This window comes from Acomys russatus, chromosome 16 (assembly GCF_903995435.1).
Source record: "Acomys russatus chromosome 16, mAcoRus1.1, whole genome shotgun sequence".
Lineage (NCBI taxonomy): Eukaryota > Metazoa > Chordata > Mammalia > Rodentia > Muridae > Acomys > Acomys russatus.
Window position 1 is genome coordinate 3,992,594 of NC_067152.1, and position 24,975 is coordinate 4,017,568.

The 24,975-nt window shown below is 41.5% G+C and overlaps 1 protein-coding gene across 1 annotated transcript in view; it reads right to left on the reverse strand.

The window, feature by feature from the left end:
* Positions 1–10,501: 10,501 nt before the first annotated feature.
* The window catches only part of Nsrp1 (nuclear speckle splicing regulatory protein 1), a 29,489-nt gene continuing 15,015 nt past the window's right edge, over positions 10,502–24,975 (reverse strand). Inside the window, exons 3-7 of the mRNA XM_051158003.1 lie at positions 19,912–19,968; positions 16,219–16,347; positions 15,140–15,347; positions 13,768–13,876; positions 10,502–11,707 (exon numbers count right to left, since the gene is read on the reverse strand). Coding sequence (XP_051013960.1) covers positions 10,699–11,707; positions 13,768–13,876; positions 15,140–15,347; positions 16,219–16,347; positions 19,912–19,968 — 1,512 coding nt within the window. The 3' untranslated portion in view covers positions 10,502–10,698. The remainder of the gene's footprint in view (positions 11,708–13,767; positions 13,877–15,139; positions 15,348–16,218; positions 16,348–19,911; positions 19,969–24,975) is intronic.

The window sequence follows — 24,975 nt, forward strand, 5'->3', positions numbered from 1 at the left end:
CCGAGTGATGTCCCCAGCCCAGAGGGAATGCATTTTAATACAACCACTTTGGTGTTATCTACTGAATATTTGCGTATCTTGTATCAAGCAGCACGTCCATTTCCAAGAATTACTCCCACCGAAGTGCAAACAGATGCGTATATTTTGTAGGTATGCTAGAAGAAAAGCACAAAAACAAATCTTATAAGTAGAATTAATGTCACATGAGATGTCAGCCAGGACTCATCAACAGCGGATGGCCACCATGGAGCCAGGAAACCCCACCTGGTGTCAGAAGCCAGAGAAGCAGAGCGTCTGTCCATCAGGTCATTTTCTTCTTCAAATATGCATCCTCCGTAAATCAGCTAGCTGGTAAAAGCCTGGTTTTCTTCCATGCATGGCATAAAACCTGGGAAGAGTGTTTCAACAGTAGGGTGTGATGGCATGAGCCTTTAACCCCAGCAGACGCAGGTGGATCTCTTTGAGTTTAGGGCCATCCTGGTCTGCGTGTAAATTTCACATCAGCCAGATTTTAGTGAAAGTCGGCTTCAAAATAAGTGTTCCAGGTAACTCTTGGCATGGGATTATTGTAAAGGAAACAATGTGTCAAAACAGGTCTTTTCTAGTTGTATTGGAAGCCAAATTCAAACTAATTTAAAAGAAACAAATGTTCAACTCCCAGAGCCCGAGACTGGTTGAGGGTACTTGCAGCTCTTGCAGTCCCCGGTACCCACAAGCCTGTAGCTCACAGTTCCTAACTCCATCTTCAAGGCTTCCAACACCCTCTTCTGGCCTCCATGGGTCCTCTCACACATACAGCACTCATGTTGTATGAACATAAATACACACAGAGAAAATAACAATGAGACTGTTGGGCACTTTCCATGGGAAAAGCAGGACACTGTTCCCAGAGGGGGAATGAAGGGCAGGCGTAGGCTCAATTTTCTTATCCAACATATTTTATTAACAACTTATTAACCAAGCGTACGTCACTTATAACCCAACTAGCCAAACCAGTAGGAAAAGAGGATTAAGGAACACAATAACAAAACTGTAAGGATATCAGTTTCAAGGAACGATTCTCCTGGCGTAAGCAGCAGGATTTCTTCTGCTGGAACCTGGAGTAATCAGAACCCAGAACCTCAGCAGGAGCCGGAGCCCTGAAGCCTTCCCTCGAGCGGTTCTCTCTGGGAGCGTCTCGAAGAGGAGCGATGAACAGCCAAAACTATCCAAAGTCTCCAAAGGACCCCCTCTAGTTTTTGACTCATTTATATATCTCCTCCCAGAGTCTGTTCACAGGATCTTTTCAGCTGGCAACAATCAAGCTCCTGCATGAGGTGGTTGGTCTTCTAGTGGATTAACCTCACCTGTTCTCTCACGAGACGGTTCCAATCCCACACTTGGAATCCTAAAAAACAGGTTTATCTTTCCTCATCTCCCCCTTTCTATTTAATAAAATAAGCAATAAACAACAAACTAAGAATTGTCCATTAAGTTCAACATTTACAAGAACCAGTCCATTTAATAGTTAATAATTTCTAGGAAATTATTCCACTATCCTACTTTACTGATTTTTTAAACTAAACTTATTTTAATACTATGACTATCTAGTCTTCAATCCCATCAGAGACCCCAGAAGGAAAAACTATCTGATATGAAGGAAGTGCAGGCAAGCAACTTCCAAAAGTATTGACAGAACAGAGAGATGACTGGACAGTCACAAGTTCCTCTCCATTGTCGGGGCATCCAGTCTTCAGCCAACCAGCCCAAGGCATCTGACAGATGGTTTCTGGACTGTCACAAGTTTCTCTCCATTGTAGGTGCATCCACCTTCAGCCAGCCAGCTCAAAGCATCTCACAGACTGCTCTGAAGCAGGAATCCTGAAAGACTGGCCCACGTATCAGCCAACCAGCCCAAGGCATCTGACAGATGGTTTCTGGACTGTCACAAGTTTCTCTCCATTGTAGGTGCATCCACCTTCAGCCAGCCAGCTCAAAGCATCTCACAGACTGCTCTGAAGCAGGAATCCTGAAAGACTGGCCCACGTAATCTCTGCAAGGCTGGGCAGCCAGTGTCTCAATATCAGGCTTGATCATAGTGCACGGTCATTCTGTCATCAGCAGTAGAGATAAGCAAAGTTTCTCAGTCCAGTGCCTATCTGCCACGATCATTTCTTTTTTTTTTTTTCACGATCGTTTCTTGATGCCCGCATAATTAGACTGGAGGCGCTGCCAGGAATGGATGTGTCTCTCTGTCATAAAAGCCCTTTATTATTAAATGCCATTTTCTGTGGGTCTCTGAAGTGTTTGAAAACCATCTATCTATATGCCTTTGAAAACATATACAAAAAACTAAATAAAGCTTATTCTATAATTAAGTAATTTAGTATTTAGTAAGATTTATAAGTGACCAACTACCAATTTCTATCTCCGACCATCCTGAGCAAGTTATAACAGGTATTTTTCACCTTTGCAAATAAGTTGTACATGTATAATACACTAAGTAAATGTCAAACAAAATCATCTTAAGTTTCTACCAACATACAATATACAATTTAAGTTTCCATTAACATATCATATGCAATACATAAAACAAAAGTTGAAAAAGGAAAAATCTTAAATTTCCATCAATTTACAATATCAATGTGAAATATTTGAATACCGATGCAAATTATTTGAGGCTGGTAGATTCTATAATCTACTTTTTATTCTATAAATCTATATCCTCCCTTATCCTTCCCTTATGTCTTCCCTTCTTCCTTTTTCCCTAAATAAGATAGAAAAATAAGAGAGAAAGGATAGAAGAGAGAAATCCCTAAACTAAACTTTTATTAACTTATAACTAACCCCCCTAGGCAAAAATGAGCATTTATAACCCACCAAAACCCACCACCTCACCTATTGGGAATGGGGGTGTCGTTCTCTCAAAATTACTTTTTGCTGTTTGGGGGGAAACATTTTTTGAGTACCCTTAGAAAAATAAGATATTGGCCAAGCACTGCAAAAGCTAGCTGTATCTGTTTTGTCCCATCTTTTTTGGATTGATCCGTTTTAAAGTTGATATGCATGCAATTTCTTGAGGACACAGTAGCTGAAGCAGTCTTTGATGTTGAAACGCCCGGGCTACCTGCTTTGTCTTCATAATTATGTTTTTTTGTTGTGAAAATAAGCAAACTTTCACAAGTATTAGTATAAGTACTTCTCTCCCTCCCCCTCCATATATATATATATATGGAATATTCAAGGTGTACAGATTATTTAAGAATAAACACCTGCCCCATTTTGTAAGCCATCAATGTTGTACATCTGTTTGAGCTGTAATATCCAAACTGTAAGAAAGAATGTCACAAGGACCAGATCTCCCTTGTTTGTTCCCTTGCTATATGAACACATTCATGTATTATGTACTAAGAGGTCTTTCCTGGTCCAATCTAATCTTTATAAATTTTGTCGGCACCCATATTTTTTCACTCTCTGTAGAAATATAGGCATAGCCTCAGCCCCACCCCAAAACTTTTGCAGGTTTCCAGTCCATGCTCGATAAATCTTTATAGTAAATTGGTTGTCCTAATTCCTCAGTTTTTTCTATAACCCAATGTCTCGCAGCTGCTGTTGTCCCTTCATCACCAACATTCAGAAAATTTAAAGTCAACAAAGCATTATTTAATCTGTCCCGGGGGTTCTTTACCCTTCCTTTTTGTTTAATAAGAATCTCTTTTAAAGTATGATTTGCTCTTTCAACAACTGTGTGCCCTGTTGGATTGTGTGGTATACCAGTAATATGTTTAACATTATAACATGTAAAGAATTTCTTCATCTTAAGGGACACATATGCGGGAGCCTTATCAGTTTTTATTTGTGCAGGTATTCCCAGAATTGCCATTATTTCCAATAAGTGAGTAATTACACAATCAGGCTTTTCAGAACTTAGGGCAGTTGCCCATCTAAATCGCGAATAGGTATCGATAGTATGGTGTACATATTTTAGTTTTCCAAATTCTGCAAAATGAAACACATCCATCTGCCAGATTTCATTCCTCTTTGTACCTCTAGGGTTAACTCCAGCAGGTAAAAGGTTTTGATTATACAAAGAACACATAGGACACCTATTAATTATTTCTCTGGCTTGTTGCCAAGTGATAGGGACACTTTTCTTCAAACTCTTACTGTTAACACGATGTTTCTCATGAAATTTTGAGGCTTTGAGCACATTAATTGGTCAATTTCTTCATTTCCTTGCACCAAGGGCCCTAGTAAACCTGTATGGGATCGACTATGAGTAATATACAAGGGATATTTTCTACTTCAGATGGCTTGTTGCAGTTCTATAAACAATGTGGTCAATTTAGAGTTATCAGGACTAAATTCAGCAGTTTCTATATGCAGAATGACTCTTTCTGAATACTGAGAGTCAGTGATTATATTAAGAGATTCCAGAAAAATCTAACAGTACCATAAGGATTGCATATAATTCTCATTTTTGGACAGAAGTAAATGGGCTTTTGATCACTTCAGTCATTTTATCAGATTTATAACCAGTCATACCCATCTTATTAGCATCCGTATAGATGGGTGCCACTGATATCAGTGTCGTTTTTACAATACTTGGATCCAATTAATTTTCTTTATAAATTGTATATGTTTGCTTTTCAGGTATTTGTTATTAATTTCTCCCAAATAGTTACTAAAAGCCCTTTGCCAGTCTCCATTAATTACCCATAGTGAAATAATTTCAGAATTAGTAAGAAGCACCACAATTTCTGCTGGGTCCATCCCTGATAGTTGATGCAATCTTATTCTTCCCTCTGTAATCAACTCAGAAAAATTTTCGATGTACACCTTCAACTTCTTACTTTTGTTTATTTGCTAGAAAAACCTACTCCATTATCCTGTCTTCCCTTTGCATAAGGAGCCCCGTAGGAGAATGTTTTGAAGGCAAAATAACCAGAATGCAACCAAGTTTAGGATCAATTCTATCCACATAGGCCTTTTGCAGTTTTTGCTCTACCAAAATTAACTCCTTTTCTGCTTCAGCTGTTAGGCATCTTGGACAGTTTAAATCTGAATCCTCTTGTAATGTTTGAAATAAGTTACTTAACTCATAGGTAGCCAGACCAATTGTAGGCCCTAACCAGTTCATGTCTCCCATTAATTTTTGAAAATCATTGAGGGTTTGCAATTGATCTCTATGGATCTGTACCTTTTGGGGGTCTAATTTTTTGTTCAGTTATCTTGTAGCCTAAATAGGTAATTGAATCTCCTCTTTGTACTTTTTCTACAGCAATTTTTAATCCCCAGCACAGAAGAAAATGCTTTGTACTTCTTTAAACATTTTTTCTAAAGTCCTCCAAATCAGAGTCAGCCAACAGAATATCACCCTTGTAAAGATAAATGACAGAGTTCGGAAACTGCTTACGAAGTATTTCTAATGGTCTTTGAACGAGATATTGGCATAAAGTGGAGCTATCCAACATTCCCTGTGGGAGTACCTTTCGATGGTAGCTTTTCATTGGTCCACTACTATTCAGTGTAGGTACTGAGAAATCAAACCTTTCCCTATCCTCATGCAAAGGTATCGTAAAACAAAAAACAAAACAAAACAAACAAACAAAAAAAACTAACAGTCTTTTAAATCGATTGCTATCATAGGCCAGGACTTAGGTCACAGGGAAGGTAAAAGAATTCCAGGCTGTAAACGACCCATTGGTTGGATCACCTTATTCACTGCTCTCAAATCTGTTATCCTCCTCCAGCTGCCTGACTTATTTTTTACCACAAACACAGGGGAATTCTAAGGGCTGGTAGACTCCTGTATATGCTTAGCCTCCAGCTGTTCTTGTACTAAATGGTGAAGCGCCTGCAATTTTTTCCTTTGTTAAGGGCCACTGCTCTTGCCACACAGAGCTGTTTGAAATCCATTCTAGGGGCAAGGCTGTTGATACAGTGGCCGCTCTTATAAATTTGGAAACTCAATACCTGTCTGAGTTTGGACAATGGGCACAGCTTGCGGTTGCTCCTGATTGTTCATTTTAATACCTTCCCCAGAAGCATGCGCCATTTCTCCCCTAGCTTCATCACTGTTTATCTCTGTAATGGCAGGAATATTAATCTGAGTACCCCATTGTTGTAAGAGATCCCTTCCCCATAGATTTATCGGTATGTCAGCCACATAGGGTCTCAGCTTCCCTGTCTGCCTTTCTGATCCCATACACTTAAACCACCGTACACTTTGTTGTATTTGTGATAACTTACCAATCCCTGTAAGTGGCCAACTTGGAATCCAATCCTAGCTTGAAATTATTGTGATGTCCGTGTCGGTATCCACCAGACCTTGTAATTCAACACTATGCATTTGTATTATTAGTTTAGGTCTCTGATCATTAACCGTTGTTTGCCAGAAGACATGTTTCCCTGTCCTTCTGAATGCACCTGTTCGTTCTACTGGAGCAGCTTTGCCCTTAATGTAGGGAAACAGCAATAGCTGAGCAATTCCATCCCCTGCATTATACCGGATGCTCAATAAGACCTTGAGAAGTCAGTCCACTTCTTCCCAGAACCAGGCAAAGGGTCGTAAACACCAGTACTCAGTTTATAACCATCAACCTGTGGAGATAATGCAATAGATATATATGAGGCCAGATCCAAGGCTGCGCTGCCTTCAGTAGCATGTATTAGATCACTAATACCTAATTCCGTTTTCCTGTGAGTCCATTACTTCTGGACTTGCCAGGGAATTAGGTTTGTGTTGTTGTTAGTGGGGCCCCCAGCCGACGGGCCACTTTTGACATTTCCCGCCAGTAAGATATCACCTTGCACATCTCTCTTTGACTGGCAATCACAAGCCCAATGTTTTCCTTTCCCACATCAGCTACAACACCCTGGAAGTCTTGGCACCTCATAATCATCATGGCCACATGCTCCTTGTTCTGCCCTACGATTATCATGTACTCCAGATTGAGTGCACCTGTTATTTTGAGGTCCGAAACTTTTAACCTTACAGTTTCTTTGTACATGACCAAGTCTTCCACACTTAAAGCACCCGGTGTTGTGGTATCTGGGACCTTTGGCCATAGCTTGACCTACTGTATTGTCTTGATGTTCTGGAAAGCTAATATTAACTGTTTCTCTTACTCATTCGTCTAATGGAGCTCCTCTTTCCTTTAAGGGTCTAATTGCCCTCTTACATTCCGTGTTAGCATTCTCAGATGCCATAATGAGTTTCAGTGCCTGTTTGGTGTCAGCATCTGCTATTGCTCTATCTAGGGCTGATCCCAATCTCTGCAAAAATTCTGTGAAGGCTTCCCCAGGCTCTTGGAATACCTTAGTAAAGGGAACGGTTATCTTACCAGGTTCCTCCACCATGTCCCAAGCTCTTAAGGCTGCAGCACGGCATTGTTCAACCACCGTCTCATCATATTTGACTTGTTGTCTTAAGTCAGCATATCACCCTTCACCAAATAATTGCTCTTTGCTAACATTTATGTCCCTTCTCCTATTTTCTTGTTCTATTCTGCCTCCCATCGCCACCATGATAACCACTGCAACTGTTGCGCTGCTTCTAATACCACTGAAACCAAACTTTTCCAATCTTGGGGAACAAGTCTATGATGCGTGGCCCAGTTGCTCACCATTTCTTTGACAAAAGCAGAATGTAGTCCATACCTGACAATAGATTCCTTAAAACGTTTTAAGTCTACCATCTATTGGACTCCATACCGTTTCATCATAACTCTCAGCTCCATTCTGAGCCGGCACACATCTTACAGTAACTGAAAAAGCCGATGGTGATGGTGTGACTCTGGGGTGTTTTTCTGCACTCCTGTTCCTGTATTTTTTTTTTTTTTTTAACAGCCTCTCCAGCTTCCTGTTTCTCTCTGCCCCCTTCCACATGCTGGTGCTCTGACCACCTGGCCCATGGAGCAGGGTGGGGTGGCAATTGTGGGAAATACTCACTCTCAGTGACTAGGTTTTTCTCCTTTATCAACAACGGCGCAATTTGTTTTCTATTTGCTTCAACCTCTGCCTTCAAATTTTCTAGTTGTACTGCCAACTCTGCCATCTTTTCCAGAACGATAGAATTTATTGACCCTTCCAGTTTTTGCATCTCATCAGTCTTCCAAATCTTTTAAACATGTCATACAGTAAAAAGACCAAGAAAAAAAAAAACAAAAAACAAAAGATTCAGTCTGGATATAAGGCAGGAAAGGACTTTGTAACAGCAGCTGCGATTTTGCACCCTGAAAAAGCACTACTATCTCTTGAAAACCATTATCTTCCTCCTCCACATTAGAAGTTAAGTTACCCATGATGCCCAGACCTCGTTGGGCACACCTTGTAGGCTCAATTTTCTTATCCAATATTTTATTAACAACTTATTAACCGAGCGTACGTCACTTAGAACCCAACTAACCAAAACAATAGGAAAAGAGGAGTAAGGAACACAATTTTTAAAAAACCATAAGGATATCAGTTCCGAAGAATGATTCTCCTGGCGTGATCAGCAGGATTTCCTCTGCTGGAACCTGGAGTAACCAGAACCCGGAACCTCAGCAGGAGCTGGAGCCCCGAAGCCTTCCCTCCAGCGGTTCTCTCTAGGAGCGTCTCAAAGTGCAGCAATGACCAGCCAAAACTATCCCAAGTCTCTAAAGGCCCCACCTCTAGTTTTCAGCTCATTTATATATCTTCTCCCAGAGTCTGTTCACGGGATCTTTTCAGCTGGCAACAATCAAGCTCCCACACAAAGGGGTTGGTCCTCTAGTGGCTTAACATCACCTGTTCTCTTACAAGACCGTTCTGATCCCACAGTTGGAATCCTAAAAAACAGGTTTATCTCTCCTTCAGGCAGGAGACAAAAACTTACGTGCAGAAGATCATAACCCATCAGTATCTTTTCCTATCTGCTTTGTGGAACCATGCGGAGTTCTGGGGAGGGAAGATGAGCTTATCTGACCTCTGATGCAATCGCTTCCTCCTCAGACTCTCTTGCACACCATAATCAAGTTGACCCTTTCCAGTATACAGACCTAAGGAATGATGCTCTGTCTCTAGGTTCAGTTTGTGTTCACTCCCGCTCTCCCACCATCTCATCTTTCCACACATACGACGAGGCTTATCGCCTGTGGAAACCAGTGCGTTTCCAGGGTTGTCGGGGGTCTGCAAGGATATAGCACTCACCACGTCAGCCAGCGAGCTAATGACCGCCCTTATGTTTCCTTTTTGGATCTAAGATACAATAATAACTATCACGTGTGACTTTCAGTATGGAGGATTTTAGCCACATCAACATGCCACTAAACCAAGCTTGCTTTTTTTTTTTTCTTATAAGCTCTGCTTTATCGTAAATTCTTCACGATGAAGTATCATGAGACAAATGACCTTTTTGTGATGACAAAATTTGACAGAGAGCAACTTTCTCCCTAGTAGTCATCTTTTCTTTACCAATGAATACATTTACAGTACGTCAGGTTTCAGTGACTTAGTTCATAAATTGTAGCTTTATTTGAACATAGAGATGGAGGTTTAACAAGCTTCCGCCTCCTTGTGGGAGTATACAACACATCTTTTTATTCTCAGGTGACAGGATTTACTTATATACCAATTTAGTAACTTGCAAAGTACAAACTTACAAAATAGTGACATCTTCTAATTAACAAAGATTAAACATGAATAAAATTACTGCTCTTTTTAGTGTTGGATGTCAACTCCGGGGCCTTGTGCATGTCAGGCAAGAGCTCCACCACTGAGCTTTGTCCCTGCCCCAGAGATCACTTTCACAACTAAGGAGGTGGTGAATTAAGTGCAGAAGCACACATCACTGCATTTTTATTTAAGCAACTATGTTGTGGATCAAAAAGTTATTCAAACATGCATGGTCTACGTGCTATTCTTGAACACAAATTTCAGAACATACACATTTTTCTACTTCTAAAATTTATATATTTTACCTCGCAAGATAATATTTACAGAATAGTTTCTGCAACAAGAGAAACATGACAAACTGCGCACATGGTTGATCATATGCCTATAGTTCTAGCACTCGAGAGGCTGAGACAGGAGGATCACTTGAGCACAGGAGTTCCAGAGCAGCTTGGGTACAAGAGTGAGACATTGTCTCAATAACCCCACCCCCCAAAAAAGCCCCATCCACTCCCAAGAAAAGCAGACCATTAAAACAAAACACCCCAAACCCCCAAAAAACTCAGAGCTGGAAAGGTGGCTCAGTGGTAAAGAGCACTGTCTGCTCTTACAGAGGACCCAGGTTTGATTCCCAGCGCTCATCATGGTTGACAACCATCTGTAACTTCAGTCCCAGGGGGTCCAGCTCTTCCGGCCTTCTCTGTAGGTGCTAGGCATCCACTTGGTGCCTGACTTACATGCAGGCAACATACTATCACAGGTAAAAATAAATAGTTAAACAAAAACAGAAAAACTCAAAAGCAACATTATATAAGTTATTTTTAATGACTATAACAAAGCCAAGTCTCCTCACCAAGAACCTACAGGAAGCTTACAGCTCTTGAATACAACCAAGAACACGTTATAGCTTAGGGAATATCTTACAAGACCAGCCAAGCACCAAAGCTGAAGGAACTGACTTTTGACTTCACCAATCTTGAAAATACCCTCCAGTCAGTGTTCACACAGTCATATGCTTTCCTACAGCAAGTCCCAGGGGTCACAATTTTCTGTGCTTCCCAGGAACTCCGGATCCCACAGGCATTAGTCATCCTCTTTCTCAATGTACGTCTTTGCGTTTATCCGCGCCATCTGCCTGGCCAGGTACCTGTCTCTAGCTGACATCACGGTCTCCTCATTGCTCCGCTTTGCGAACTTGCTTGCGGCCTCAGGGGGCCTCTCTTGCTCACTGGCCTTCTCTGGCCTTTCCTCTGCTAGTCTGTGTTTTGTTGCTAATGATGTTTCAGAGCGAGAGGGCTTCTCGTGGTCCCCTTTGTCCTTTTCTGTGTCTCTCATTCTGCGGGATCTGTCCTGGTCAGGACACTCGTCCTTTGGTCTAGACCTTGGGCTGCCTTCCCTTCTCTCTCGATGTCTTTCTGAAGACTGACCACTTCCATCTTGCTTTTCCCTCTCTCTGTATTTGCCATTCTTTTCATATCTTTCCTTCCCTCCTTTCACGTGCTCTCCTTTCTCTTTGCTTTTCTTTTCTCTCTCACTGTATCGGTCTCTTTCTTGTTCTCTGGAGGAGTATCTGTCCCTTTTCCACTCTGTGTCCTGTCTTTCTCTCTGTTCCCGTCCCTTCAGTTTATCTTCTTGCTCATGCCTCTTCCAGTAGTGATCTTTGTGATCGGCCTCTCTGTGCCTGTGAGAATTCTTTTCCTCCCGGTGGCTGCGCTCCACGTGACAGCTCTCTTGGCCCCTGGACCTGTCCTGGTGCTGCCCTCGTGTTTGCTCATGGCCTCTTGACTTGGAACCTCTGGCGTGGTGCTTACCACTATGCCCTCTCTCCTCACTAGAAGATCGTGAGCAGCTCTGGCTCTTGTGATGCCTGGGGCGCGTCCTGGAGGCATCTGTGTCTTCCCTTCTGTGGTTTACTTTATTTTCTCCCCTTTCATCATCGTCACTGCTCTTAGTATCAAAATCGCTGTCAGCATCTGGGTTTTCCTCCTCTTTCTCTACACCTCTTTGGAGAACACAGTTCTGCTGTGGTGGCCTGTGCTCTGCATTTGTTTCATCAGAGTAACCCCTGGGCTTCTCTTCTTTTATTTCAGTCCTAAAAAAAAAAAAAAAAAAAAAATCATATAAATAAATGCTACTTTATTAGCTGTAGAAGCAAAGAAATGTTCATGTAAATTTTCTCAATACTTAATACAACTTAATCCTACGCACTGTCTGATCACCCATTGCAAAAAAAGCGATGTCTACTCACCTTTTAAATCAGTACTCTCAACAGCTGAGAACAATTTTAGTACTGACAGAAGTAAAATAAAGAACAACATAGCCCTTCCCTCTTCATCACCAGAACCGTTAGGATAGGCCTGTACAAGATCTATGCCCTGGGTCTAAGTTCTATTTTTACAGCACGAAGTTCAAGTTGTGATTGTTAGGTTTTTCATTTTGTTCTTTTAAAAGTTCTAAAAATACTGTGCTGGAGAGATGGCTCAGAGGTTAAGGGCACTGAACTGACTGCCCCCTCAAAGGTTCTGAGTTCAATTTCCAGCAACCACATGGTGGCTCACAACCATCTATAATGTAATCTGATGGCCTCTTCTGGCCTGCAGTGTACATGCAGGCAGAGCACTGTACACAAAATAAATAAATAAATAAATAAATAAATAAATAAATAAATAGTTCTAAAAATACATGTGAGCAGCCAGGCATGGTGGTGCGCCTTTAATCCCAGCACTCGGGAGGCTGAGGCAGGCAGATTGTTGTGAGTTTGAGGCCAGCCTGGTCTGCAAAGCTACTCCAGGACAGCCAAGGCTAACACAGAGAGACCCTGTCTTAAAAAACCAAAAGCCAAGAACCAAGAACAAAACAAAAAACATGTGAGCTGGGCGTGGTGGCGCACACCTGTAATCCCAGCATTTAGGGGCAGAGGCAGGCAGATCTCAGTGAGTTGGAGGCCAGCCTGGTCTACAAAGTGAGTCCATGACAGCCAAGACTACACAGAGAAACCCTGTCTTGAGTAAAAAAAACAAACCAAAAACACTAAAGATGCATGTGGATTATTTCCCCACAGAACACAGCACTAAATCTAATTTTAAATACTACTACTTAAACTTCCACACTTGGAAAGGCACCGTCACCCTGACATAGTGCCGTGGTACCCATCACAACAAGAGGGGAATCTGTGACTCCTCCCAGCTGTTGTCCTCAGCTACTTTTCCGGCTGTGTGATGAACTCACTGAGAACACGCACACGTGACTGTTTCCCCAGTGCTGGAGGACTGAGTGTAGCTAGCACACTCATCAAGTGCCCCACAGTCTCCGTGTGCCCTCTGCAAACTCCCCCTTTTACATTTTGCTAAACTGTACACACATGGGACAATTAACCTACTATTCCTAGACTATCTTAACATGTTATCTAAAAGTCTTCCAATCCCCTGCTTTGCCAGGTGAGAGATGTGCACTGGGAACATGTCTACAGAAACAGTAGTATCTGCTAATGTCTGCTTTGAGCTGTGCACTATGGCAGTCGTTAGCAGCACAGTGCTTGACATGTAGAACTAAGATTAAAACTTTAGATTTATCTACTTTTAAGTGGCCTGAATACCCACACGTGACTACTGCTGACATTAGACAGGGGAGTTTTAGTCTCTAGTCCCTGAATTTAAGCTCCATGGAGGCTGGGTTCAACTCAGGAAAACAAGCCACTTTCATATTATATGCTATCTAATGGTCATGTGGAATTACACGCTGTATGACCATGACCCAACTCTTTACAAAATTCTCTTTACTTCTTACAATAATTGTTTTCAAGCACCAGAGCCTTAAAATGTTTTTAGTTTGAAAAGCCCACACTTTGATTTTGTTTCTTCTTTAAGGTCATACATAAGACCTGTAAAGCACTTAAATAACCAGAAATTTTGTACACTAAAATGTTTTGATGTAAACTAGTAATATTTTGTAAGCTGTAGAATAAAAACCATGTTGAACAAAATCTTCAGGTTTTTAAGCTAAGAAACTTCAAATTCCACTCATGCACTCAATTAGGTCACATTGGCTGACAATACAATACACAATGCTGTGCCCTTGAAATGACTCCCAAACCGCTCAGCCCCAGGCCGTCAGGGCACCTCTCTCCTAAGCACTCCACTTGCCACCTCTTACCTGGCTTCATGAAAGCTGGACTTAGGAACTGCCTCTTCACCAACTGTTTGGTTTAATAGATGCCTATAAAATCCACTGAGATCGTTCTGCTTGGTCACATCCAGAAGTGCTAGGGGGGAAGCAAAGGCAAACACGTCAGCAAAGTACCACGGAGAGCTCACAACACACAAAGATGCATAAGCATTCTCTAGACCAGGGTTAGGGATAACCTCTCAATGCTGTTGTTGTTTCGAGACAGGGTTTCTCTGTGTAGCCTTGGCTGTTCTGGGCTCACTCTGTATGCAGACCACTCTGGCCTTGAACTCACAGCTATCTGCCTGCCTCTGCCTCCCGAGTGCTGGGATTAAAAGCGTGCGCTACCATGTCGGGCCCTTTCAATGTTTTCTTTTAATTGATTTGTCTATGCACATGCATGTGGAGGTCACTGATAACCTGCAGGAGCTGGTTCTCTCCTGCCATCATGTAGGTCCCAGGCTGTCAGGCTTGGTGGCAAGCTTCTTTACCTGCTGGCCCAGATACAACCTTACAGATTTAGTTTTCTTTTACTTGAAGTTGAAGAGCATTTGCCAATTAAATTACTGCAAATACACATAGTATGATCTTGAGAAACTGACAACGAAAGCACTAAATTCAACAGCTAAGATATTCCTTAGCTCCTGATTATTTATTTATATTTTGTATTTTGCCTGCATGTGAGCCAGCAGGCCAGAAGAGGGCATCAGATCTCATTATAGATGGTTATGAGCCACCATGTGGTTGCTGGGACTTGAACTCAGGACCTTTGGAAGAACAGACAGTGCTCTTAACTTCTGAGCCATCTCTCCAGCCCTAGCTCCTGATTAATAATATTCTTTTTCTAACTGTCCAGTGAGTGGTGTTAAACATTTTCTTGTCCCAGAATATGTAATTAGAGTTTAAAGTTTATTTATGTTTCTGGCAAATGTAATCTTGTTAAGCCTTGTAAATGTTTTTACATTCAGAATTTCCAGGATAATGGCTTATAATGACCATGAAGTAATAAAATCAAAACTAAATGAAAAGCCCAACAGAAATAACATTTACTCAAGGGTTCATCTGTGTCTTTGTGTGTCAATCACTGACACATACATCAAGACTTTTTGTTTGTTTGTTTTTTGATTTTGAGACAGGGTTCCTTTTGTAGTCCTGGCCTCACGCTGTAGACCAGGCTGGCCTTGAACTCAGAGATTCACCTGCCTCTGCCTTCCAAGTGCTGGGACTAAAGCCGTGCGCCACCACACCTGGCTTATACATCACGTCTTGAATTCACATGCACACACTACAGTCACAACAGTACAAGCCGAGTCGGGTGGCAGCAGGTGGCTGAGACTGCCGCGCCTCTCTTCTCCTTTACCTTCCAGGGCAGCTGCCTTCTTCTCTCTTTCCTCTTCTTCAGCTCTCTCTTCAAGTCTTTTTTTATAAGCAGATGTCACAAATGCCTCTTTATCATCAAATTCTCCTTTTTCCATCTCTCGTTCTCTCTGTATTTTCTTTTCCATTCTTTTTTCCTGTTCCTTTTTTCTGATCTCGACTGCTTTTAGTAAGTTGTGAATATATTTGGGCTAGGGAAAAATGAAATTATTTTTTAAAAAGGGAAAAATGATATCCATTAATATAGAAATGTTTAATCCAATCAGATCTATCTTCTCAAAACAGGATAAATTTACCAGCAAAATTCCTGTTGAAATAGTTTCTACTAAAACTTTAAACGTAGCAGAGGTAATGATGGTGTGCACTTGCAATTCTAGCCCGTGGGGGTCAGCAGCAGGAGACTCACACCAAGTTCAAGGGCAGTTCAGCCTAACACCAACCTGCCGGGCGTCACCCATACCCACCCACTGTGAGCCATTAGGTCTAGTTCCTAGTTTTCTTTTTTAGTGTGTTTTATAGAGATAATACATGGCTCAGTCCAAGTTAGCCTTGAATTTGCTTTTTTTTATATCCAAGGACGGCTCTCAACTTCTGACCTTCCTGCCTTAGTCTCCCAAATGGCATATGCCACTATGCCTGCCTCTAAAAAAATTTTTTTTGGAAACAGGATCTCACTATGTAGGCTTGGCTGGCTGTCCTCAAACCCACCTCTAACTCTCAGTACTAGAATTTAAAGTATGTGCCACTATGACTGGCTACTTGATAGTCTTATTTCAACAAATGAATCAGAAAACAAATCAGGAGCAGTAGAAATCTAGTATACTGAATCGCTAAAGAGAACATTTCAAAAAATCATTTGCAAAGAATTCAAGGTAAAAAAAAAAAAAACACTGGATAATTCACTTGACATCTGCTAGAGCCTAGATTCTAAAAATCAAACCAATAATTTAGAATCAAGAACTCATTATAATACCTAAAATTTTTACTGAAGTCACTTTCAAAATGATACAAAAGAAAAAAATTTAGGTCAAGAACAAAGAAAACTGCATTTCGGGTACTAACCTTTCTGTCTTTCCCCAAAAGCAGCTTGGGGTCACTTTCTTCCTTCTTTCTCTGCATCTCATCGTAGATGCTGTCATAGTCATACACAGTGGGGTCTTCTGCAAGGGCTTTCTGAATCTCCAGTTTGGTCTTTTAAAAAAAGTAAATGTTTAACAAATACAATTAAAAGTCCTTTTGAGAAAGGTCGATAAACTACAAACATGTCTTTAAGATTGCACCAATCATATTTCAACACAGGAAATACTAATGTAAACTCTACCACAGAGCGCCTGGGGTTGACTGCCAGCTCCACTTACTCTGAGCAAGCCTGCTTCAGACTGTGTGTGCTTTAGTGTCCCCACTAGAGCAGTGGTGACTGCACCGCTCTACTAAGCTGCGCTAACTGAAGCTTAAAGCATCTTAGTAAGAGCCTGACTGGGAGTCAGTGTTCAACGAACATTAATTAGCATGACATTTTCACTTACAATTATCCACATAGAAAGTTTTAAAAGTCACTTAGTAAATGAGGTTTCCTAATACACTGTTTAGTTTTCAAACATGTGACCATAGGAAACACTAAAAGTTCCAAACATTAAAAGAAATACACAGTATTAACTGGGAGCTATATTGTTAATTTTTACATTATCATTCATTTATCTCCTCCACTTTTATATGTTTCTATCTTGTCCTTCCTCTTAGAGCATATCAAAGTCTCATCTAGAGGCTGGAGACATGGCTCAGGGGTTAAGAGCACTGGCTGCTCTTACAGGGGACCTGGGTTCGATTGCCAGCATATGCCACATGGTGGCTCACAGCCGTACACAACTTTACTTCTAGGGGATCTGATGCTCTCTTCTGGCTTCTGAAGACATCAGGCATGCAAGTGGTCCACAAACATGTATACGTACATTCACACATGTAGGCAAAACACACATATAAAACTCAAACAAACAAACAAACAACTTTCCTACAGTTCAGAGCTAGCTCAACCCCAGCATCTTAAATGAGGCCATCTCTGAGAAACTTAACCACCAACAGTGTTTCTTGAGTCTGATAAAACATTGTACACTGTAGTATTCAACTTTTTATTTTTTGGATTTACTGTAGTGGATGTGTTTTGCCTGTGAGAACGTCTGTGCGCTGCATAGCGTCCAAGGAAGCCAGAAGAGGGAGCCCAATCCCCTGACACAGGAGTTACATGTAGTCCATGTGGTGCTAGAAACGAACCCTGGTCTTTTCTGTAGAGCAGTCAGTGCTCTGAACTGCCAACCCATCTCTCCAGCCCCAGAACTTTTTCTTTTTCTTTTTCTTTTTTTTTTTTTTTGGAGACAGGGTTTCTCTGCGTAGCTTTAGCTATCTGGGAATAAGAGTGTGTGACATGCCCAGTTGCCCCTAAACTCTTTTTAAAAAAAGATTTATTTATTGGTTGTGTATACAGTGTTCTGCCTGCATGTACACCTGCAGGCCAGAAGAGGGCATCAGATCACATCATAAATGGTTGTGAGCCACCATGTGGTTACTGGGAACTGAACTCGGACTCTGGCTAAGCAGTCAGTTTTAACCTCTGAGTCAACTCTCCAGCCCCGCCCCTAAACTCTTAATAGGATGTTTGATGTTATTACTTTTATCCTGTGACACAAATAATCTTTGGTTTCAGCTAATCAGTTTCTGAATGCAGAGTTGTACACATTTACCTTTTCTTGCATTGCTATACTGCCTGGTTTAATATAAATGCTGAGAGTGGTCCTTTTTAGAAGGGCGATGTAATTATTCAAAAGACTCTACCTGGTATCTTCAGGTTTCCTTGCAGAACCAGTGATTGAACCCAGGGCCATGTACATGGTAATAAGTGCTACCGCCAGAGTCTGTCCTCGGTCCCTACACTAACCCTTCCCAGTTAGAAGAATGCACACATATAAATGAAGACATTTTACCTGCAATACTGCTGAAAATACCAAGACTCCCACCCTGGGTTTCTCAATATCCAGAAAATGGCTGATAATGAACTGTGGCTCCTTCCACAAACTAGCTGGGAGAATCCAAGGGGCGGGGGGGGGAGGTTGGAATGCAACTAGGAAATATTATACAGTCATGACCAAAACCCAATAACAAAATAGCCTCAAGTGCTGGCACACATAATCACAGCAATTGGGAGGTAGAGGCACGAGAATCAGGAATTCAACAACAGGGTTGGCTATGCAGTGAGCTCCAGGCCAGCCAGGGCTACATAACGAGACCCTGTCTCAAAACAAAAACACAAAAATAGAAAAACAAAGCAAAAACAAAACATAGAAGTGCTCTGAGGTAAGTGTATAGCCTTACAGAACAATGTCAGACAAGGAAATCAACTACGAACAGATTCGTGCACTTGTCCAAAGATTTAGGAGGAGGGGGGCTCGAAGGACAGCCCAGTGGTTGAGGGCACACGCTGCTCTTACAGGATCCCAGTTCCTCCATTTGGAAGCTCACAACCACCTGTAACTCCAGCTGAGGGGATTCAATGTCCCTGGCCACCTTAGGATTTCACACCAACCCAACTAAGGCTATGAATACACCCACACATAAATGCCCACACTCACACATAATTAAAAATATTAGACATAAAGCCAGCCAATTAATTTGTCTCTTACAATGTTTCTATAAAATTTAGAAAAAGCTCCCAATTGTAATGCCATATTACAAGCCCTGAGGACAACAATCACTAAGGGCCCTGAGAATGGCTACAATATTGTTAATATTTGGAAGTATTCTTGTAGAGCTTTTACTTACACTTTCACTGTATCTAACTCTAAGAACTTAACCTTGAAAAAATAGGCATATTCCATATAAAACCACCACCACGAAAACTTCTGAAAAGGAGGTGAGAAGGCACTTGACACCTGGCCTGACATCCTGAACTCAAATGAAAAGGAGAAAACACAGGCTAGCCTCTGTTTTCAGGCTTATTGTTATTTTCCTTCCCCGCATACCCCACCCCCAGACAGGATTTCTCTGTGTAGCCTTGGCTGTCCTGGACTCACTTTGTAGACCAGGCTGGCCTCGAACTCACAGAGATCCGCCTGCCTCTACCTCCTGAGTGCTGGGATTAAAGGTGTGCGCCACCATGCCCAGCTGACTTTTTTCAATTTAGATAATTACACTAAAATGCTGTGTTTAATCATTACAAACAGCATTTTTCCAGTGAAATAGGTAAAAGAAAAAGTGTCAGCATCAGTTCTGTGTAATTCAGGTCCAAATAAATGAGAAAAAAGAAAAAAAGAAAATGAAAAGCCTACTAAAGTATCACCCAGCTAGGTGTGGTGCGCGCCTGTGATAATCCCAGCACTTGGGAGGCAGAGGCAGGTGGATCGCTGTGAGTTCGAGGCCAGTGAGGTCTACAAAGTGAGTCCAGGACAGCCAAGGCTACACAGAGAAACCCTGTCTCGAAGAACCTAAATAAATAAATCAATCAATCAATCAATCAATCAATCAATCAATCACAACAATCCAAGCAACCCTTATCAGACTATTGAGTCATATGGAAGCAAAGCTAGTTTAATCTGGAGCCTGTAATAAGGAACTAATGTATTTTCCCTTACAATTTATAAAGAAAGTCTGCAATCTATATAAATTGAGAAACATTTTACATGTGTTAAGAAATTAAATTATTTCATCATACACATTTATTCTGTTTTACTCTCAGTATTAGGTGGCAAACCCTTTCTTTCATCCTACCTGTTTCATGGCCTGCTTCTTAGCAGCTTCCCTCTGCAGGCTCTCACTCACGGAGGTCTGGAAGACAGAAGAATGCCATTGTTTATCTACTTAAATTCCTTTCCCAGCATTCTGGCTGGCAAATGTTTCTTACTTAAAGAGTGAAAAATAGAAAGGTACTGTTAATTAAATTAACATCAGGGACTTTCCACTTAAATTTTAGGAGACAAATTAATTTCTATTTAGTGCATCAGAACAGATTCTAAGGCATTAAAAAGAGCTGGTTGTGACATTTGTACAGTATACATGTGAAATGGGTAGAACAGAGTGAGCTATATAGACATAAACAGACATTTTAAAAAGAAGACATGCAAATACATGGTTAAAAGGCACATGAAAAATGCTCAGCATCACAAATAGCAACAAAGTGCAAACTGAAGTGACAAGATACAAGATACTGCCTCAATCCAGCTAAAAGAGCTACTATCAAAAAGACAAGTGCTGCAAGGATGCAGGGGACAGAGCCCTTACTGTAGGCATTTGGAAAAACAGGGCCGGGGCTCAGAGTGAATCAGAAATAGATTACAATGTAACCTGTATTCCTACTACTGGGTAGTCCTACACAGAGAAGGAACCAGCACATTAAAGCCCTCCAAAGTGTTGTCAAATGTATTAGTCGGTCAAACCCAATTTCCCTGTTAAGTGGCACTTATAACAACAACAGCTATTATTATAAATTTATCATCCTCCTCCTGTCTTTTAAGGCAGTTCCACTACTGCAGCCCTGGCTAACCGGGATCTAGCCATGTAGATCAGGCTGGCCTTGAACCCAGTGATGGATTAATGGCATGCATCACTATATCTAGTCAGATATAAATTTATTTTGTCTTCTTTTTTTTTTCAGAGCTGAGGGCTGAACCCAGAGCCTTGATGTAATGCCTAGAACTGTGTCTTTTACACAGCAAGCTCTTCAAGTGATGGTTTAAAAGTGTTAAAATAATAAAGCCATTTAAAAAATTAATTTGAAATCTTAATTCTTTACTTCTGAAATACCACAGTATTTAGTAAATTTGTATGCTTGACCTCATGCACTCAAAAGCCTAAACATGGATAATTTTAAGTATATTTTCCTATGAATGCTTTAAATTGATATCTAACAGGGGTTGGAGATTAAGCTCAGTGGTAGAGCACTTGCCTAGCAAGCGCAAGGCCCTGGGTTCAGTCCTCAGATCTGAAAAGGTCTTTGCCAGTAAATAAAACCCTAGTAAAGCCTCTCTGCTCAAGTAGACGCTTACATCATGAAAATGAAGGTGTCTATATAATGTGAACCACTCCCAAGAAGTTAAATTCAGAAACTTTATATCTGGGTTTTGTGGGGCGCTCTTTATCCCCAGCCCCAGCACTGGAAAGGAACAGGCAGGCAGATGGGTGTGTTCACGGCCAGCCTGGTCTACATAGTGAGTCGCAGGGCAGGCAGAACTACATAGGGGAACCCTGTCTCAAAAAATATCTAATTTTTTCCAGAACATATGAGTACTTTGATGGGACTAAGGCCATTTCTCACGGGGCAGCCAAGAATAGATAACTGGCCACCTAGTTCTCTGAGGGGAATGTTGTGTGAGCTTCTACTTTGTGCACAGCTCTGCTTCTTTTGTCCACTCAGCGGTATATACACTTGACTCTGACCTATTTCTGGCTGCACACTCCGGATTCACCTATTTTTGGTTACCTGCTTTCTGTTCTTAGAATCAACTTTCCACTGCAGTGTGTCTCACTCCAGGTACAGTTTACCTCACTTGCTCATCTGCTGCACTGTCACTTGCCTTTGCTTGCAGACCACACTCTTACTCTGCACCTATCTACTTGACTGGACATGCTCCAGCTCTGGCTTCCGGTTCTGAATTGTGTCTTTACTGAGGCCACCAAGTTTCTTATCAGTGTGTCAAACCCTTTCCTTCACTTGAATTGTGATAACTACAACTCACCTTATTTTAAACCATCACGTAATTTTAAAAATCTACTTTTTTTTTTTTAATAGAGCCTCACCGTGGAGCCCAGGCTGGCCTCAAATTCGTATTGTTCCATTATTCCTGCCTTAATCTCCTAAAGGCTGAAATTTCAAGCATGTGCTACCTACCATGCCTAGCATTGTCTAACACATTAAAAATAAGTAAATAAATGGGGCAAGGGAAATGGCTCAGTGATTAAAGTGTCAAAACTGGAGCTCAGAACCAATGCATGCTTGGTGGGTGTGGTGGCCCACCACAATCCCGGCCCGAGAAGGCAAAAGCAGGGGTCCCCAGAGTGGCTCAATGAATAAGGTATAAAAGGTAACCAGGACAATTCCTGACAACCTCCTCTGGCCTCTACAGTAACACACAAGTGTATACACACGCACGCATGCACACACACTCACATGCACCCATACCCAAGCAAACAAACATGCATAGGCATGTATATGCCACACACAGAAAGAAAAACAAATAGAAGAAAAAACAGACAAAAAAGAACCCTCCACAGTTGGCCCAGCTACTCGGGAGGGGAAGCACAGGACGGCATAGCTTCCCATGAGGCTGCCTTGCTCAGGTGGCCTGCTCTGAGGTAGAGGTGACTATTACAAGAGAAACTGCTCTGCAAGGATTACTGGAACTCATTCACCAAACATTGCTCAAAAGGATGTTCTTACAAGACAGGGGATAAATCAACAACATGCAAAGATGAACATATACAAGCTGGTCTTGGAAGATTGGTTAAGTAAGCTTCCAGCAAGATTAATCAGGAGATTCAAATGATGATAATAAAGTGTTGAAAACACTACCATGAATAGTTTTGTTACCAAATCTGAAAATCTAGGAAGAATAAATTTAAAAATTCAAATAGACTAATAATCCAAAGAACCATTCTTGGGCTGGAGAGATGACTGAGGTTAAGAGCACTGGCTGCTCTTCCAAATATCCTGAGTTCAATTCCCAGCTACCACACGGTGGCCCGCAACCATCTACATAACAAGATCTGGTGTCCTCTTCTGGTATGCAGGCACACATGCAGGCACAACACTCACTATACATAATAAATAAATCTTTAAGAAAATTTAAAAAGTGTTCTCTCCTATAGCTCTAAACCCTAACAGTTTTATAGGTTTTTCTCTATTAAAAATTTCAAGGACCATAAAATATTTATAGGAAAAAAATTTCAAGGACCTGCGCAAACTATGGCACCAGCCAAGGACAATACGTGCAGTAAACTTCGAACCCCTACCCAGATCTAGCCAATGGACAGGACATTCTCCACAGTTGAGTGGAGAGTGGGGATTGACTTTCACATAAACTCTGGTGCCCCATATTTGACCACGTCCCCTGGATGGGGAGACCTGGTGGCACTCAGAGAAAGGATAGCAGGCTACCAAGAAGAGACTTGATACCCTATGAGCATAGACAGGGGGAGGAGGTCCCCCTCAGTCACAGTCATAGGGGAGGGGAGTAAGGGGAAATGGGAGGGAGGGAGGAATGGGAGGATACAAGGGATGGGCTAACAACTGAGATGTAATATGAATAAATTAGTAAAAAATATTTTTTAAAAAGTTAAAAATAAATAAATAAAAATATGTAACTTAAACTAACACTTCTACAGGGTAAATACCTAATGTCAAAATCGGAACACAACACATACTGCTGTTTTCACAGGTGAATTCTACCCAATATTTAGAGAACAAATTAAACAAAATGTATGCTGTCTCCTAAAAAAAAAAAAAAAAAAAAAATCAAGGACCAAGCATCTTCACTTTGTGTGTATCCACATACACAAGTGTGCACACACATATATGTGGGTGTGCATGGATACCAAGCACTGATTTGTAGTGCTCTCCTGACAGTTGTTTGTCTTCCATCACTCTCCACCTCAGTCAGCAAGCTCCAGAAATCTGCTTGCCTCCATGCCCCACCCCCACCGGCCCAGGCTACAGACATGAGCATCGGCATGGGTGCCAGGGATCTGAGTTTATGTCCTCACGCTTGAAGCAGGCACTTTATTGACTGAGCCATGTCCACAGCCGTCTTTATTTTCCTTTGATTTGTTTTTAATTTTATGTGTAAGGATGTCTGTCTGAATGGATGTCTGTCTAGCAAATGTGCTGGTGCTCTATCTCCTGAAACTCAAAGTACAGACATTCCCGAGCCGCCATGTGGGTGCTGGGATCTGAACCCCAGTCCTGTGAGCAACAGCCAGTGCTCTCAACTGTTGAGCCTTTTTCCAGGCCAGAAATATTTTTTTCTTCTTAAAAATAAGCTATTATAAATAATAGAAAGCCAAGGTACAGGGAAACAGCTAGCTTTTTGTGAGACTATTTAAAAACAAACACAACTACTCTGCATTTTCTCACAGCCTGTATTATCTATTTGCCGTCATGGCTTTCTTTTCTGTGTTTCTGATGTTTAGGAAGACTGCTCCTCTCGGGACTAGCTAGCTCTTTTTTTTTTTTTTTTTTTCTTTTTTTATTATTAATTTATTCAAATTACATCTCAGTTGTTAGCCCATCCCTTGTATTCTCCCATTCCTCCCTCCCTCCTGCTCCCCCCCCCATTCCCCTCCCCTATGTCTGTGACTGAGGGAGACCTCCTTCCCCTGTATATGTTCATAGGGTATCGAGTCTCTTCTTGATGACCTATTATCCTTCCTCTGAGTGCCACCAGGAGTAAAGGATAGCCCAGGGGCACAACCTTCATGTCAACTACCAAATCATAACCCAAACCCTAAACCACCTACTCCAGCCGGAAGCAGTAACTGGCAGTGACCTGACAGGGAACCCCAATAGCCCAAAGCCCACACTGTTCAAATTTGCCAACTGTTGATTATTTCCACTACCCCGTGTCTAACTCCAACCCTAGGGGCTGCGTCGCCTTATTCTAGCCTCTGCAGGCACTGTATGCACATGGTGCACAGGCAACCGTACAGGCACAACACTCACACACATATGAAAGGTTAAAAAAAGTCAGTAAACTGTAAATAGAAGAAAACTTTAATTTGATAACATTTAGATACTATAAGACAAAAATATAGGGCAAACTTAATGAGAAAACATCAGAAATT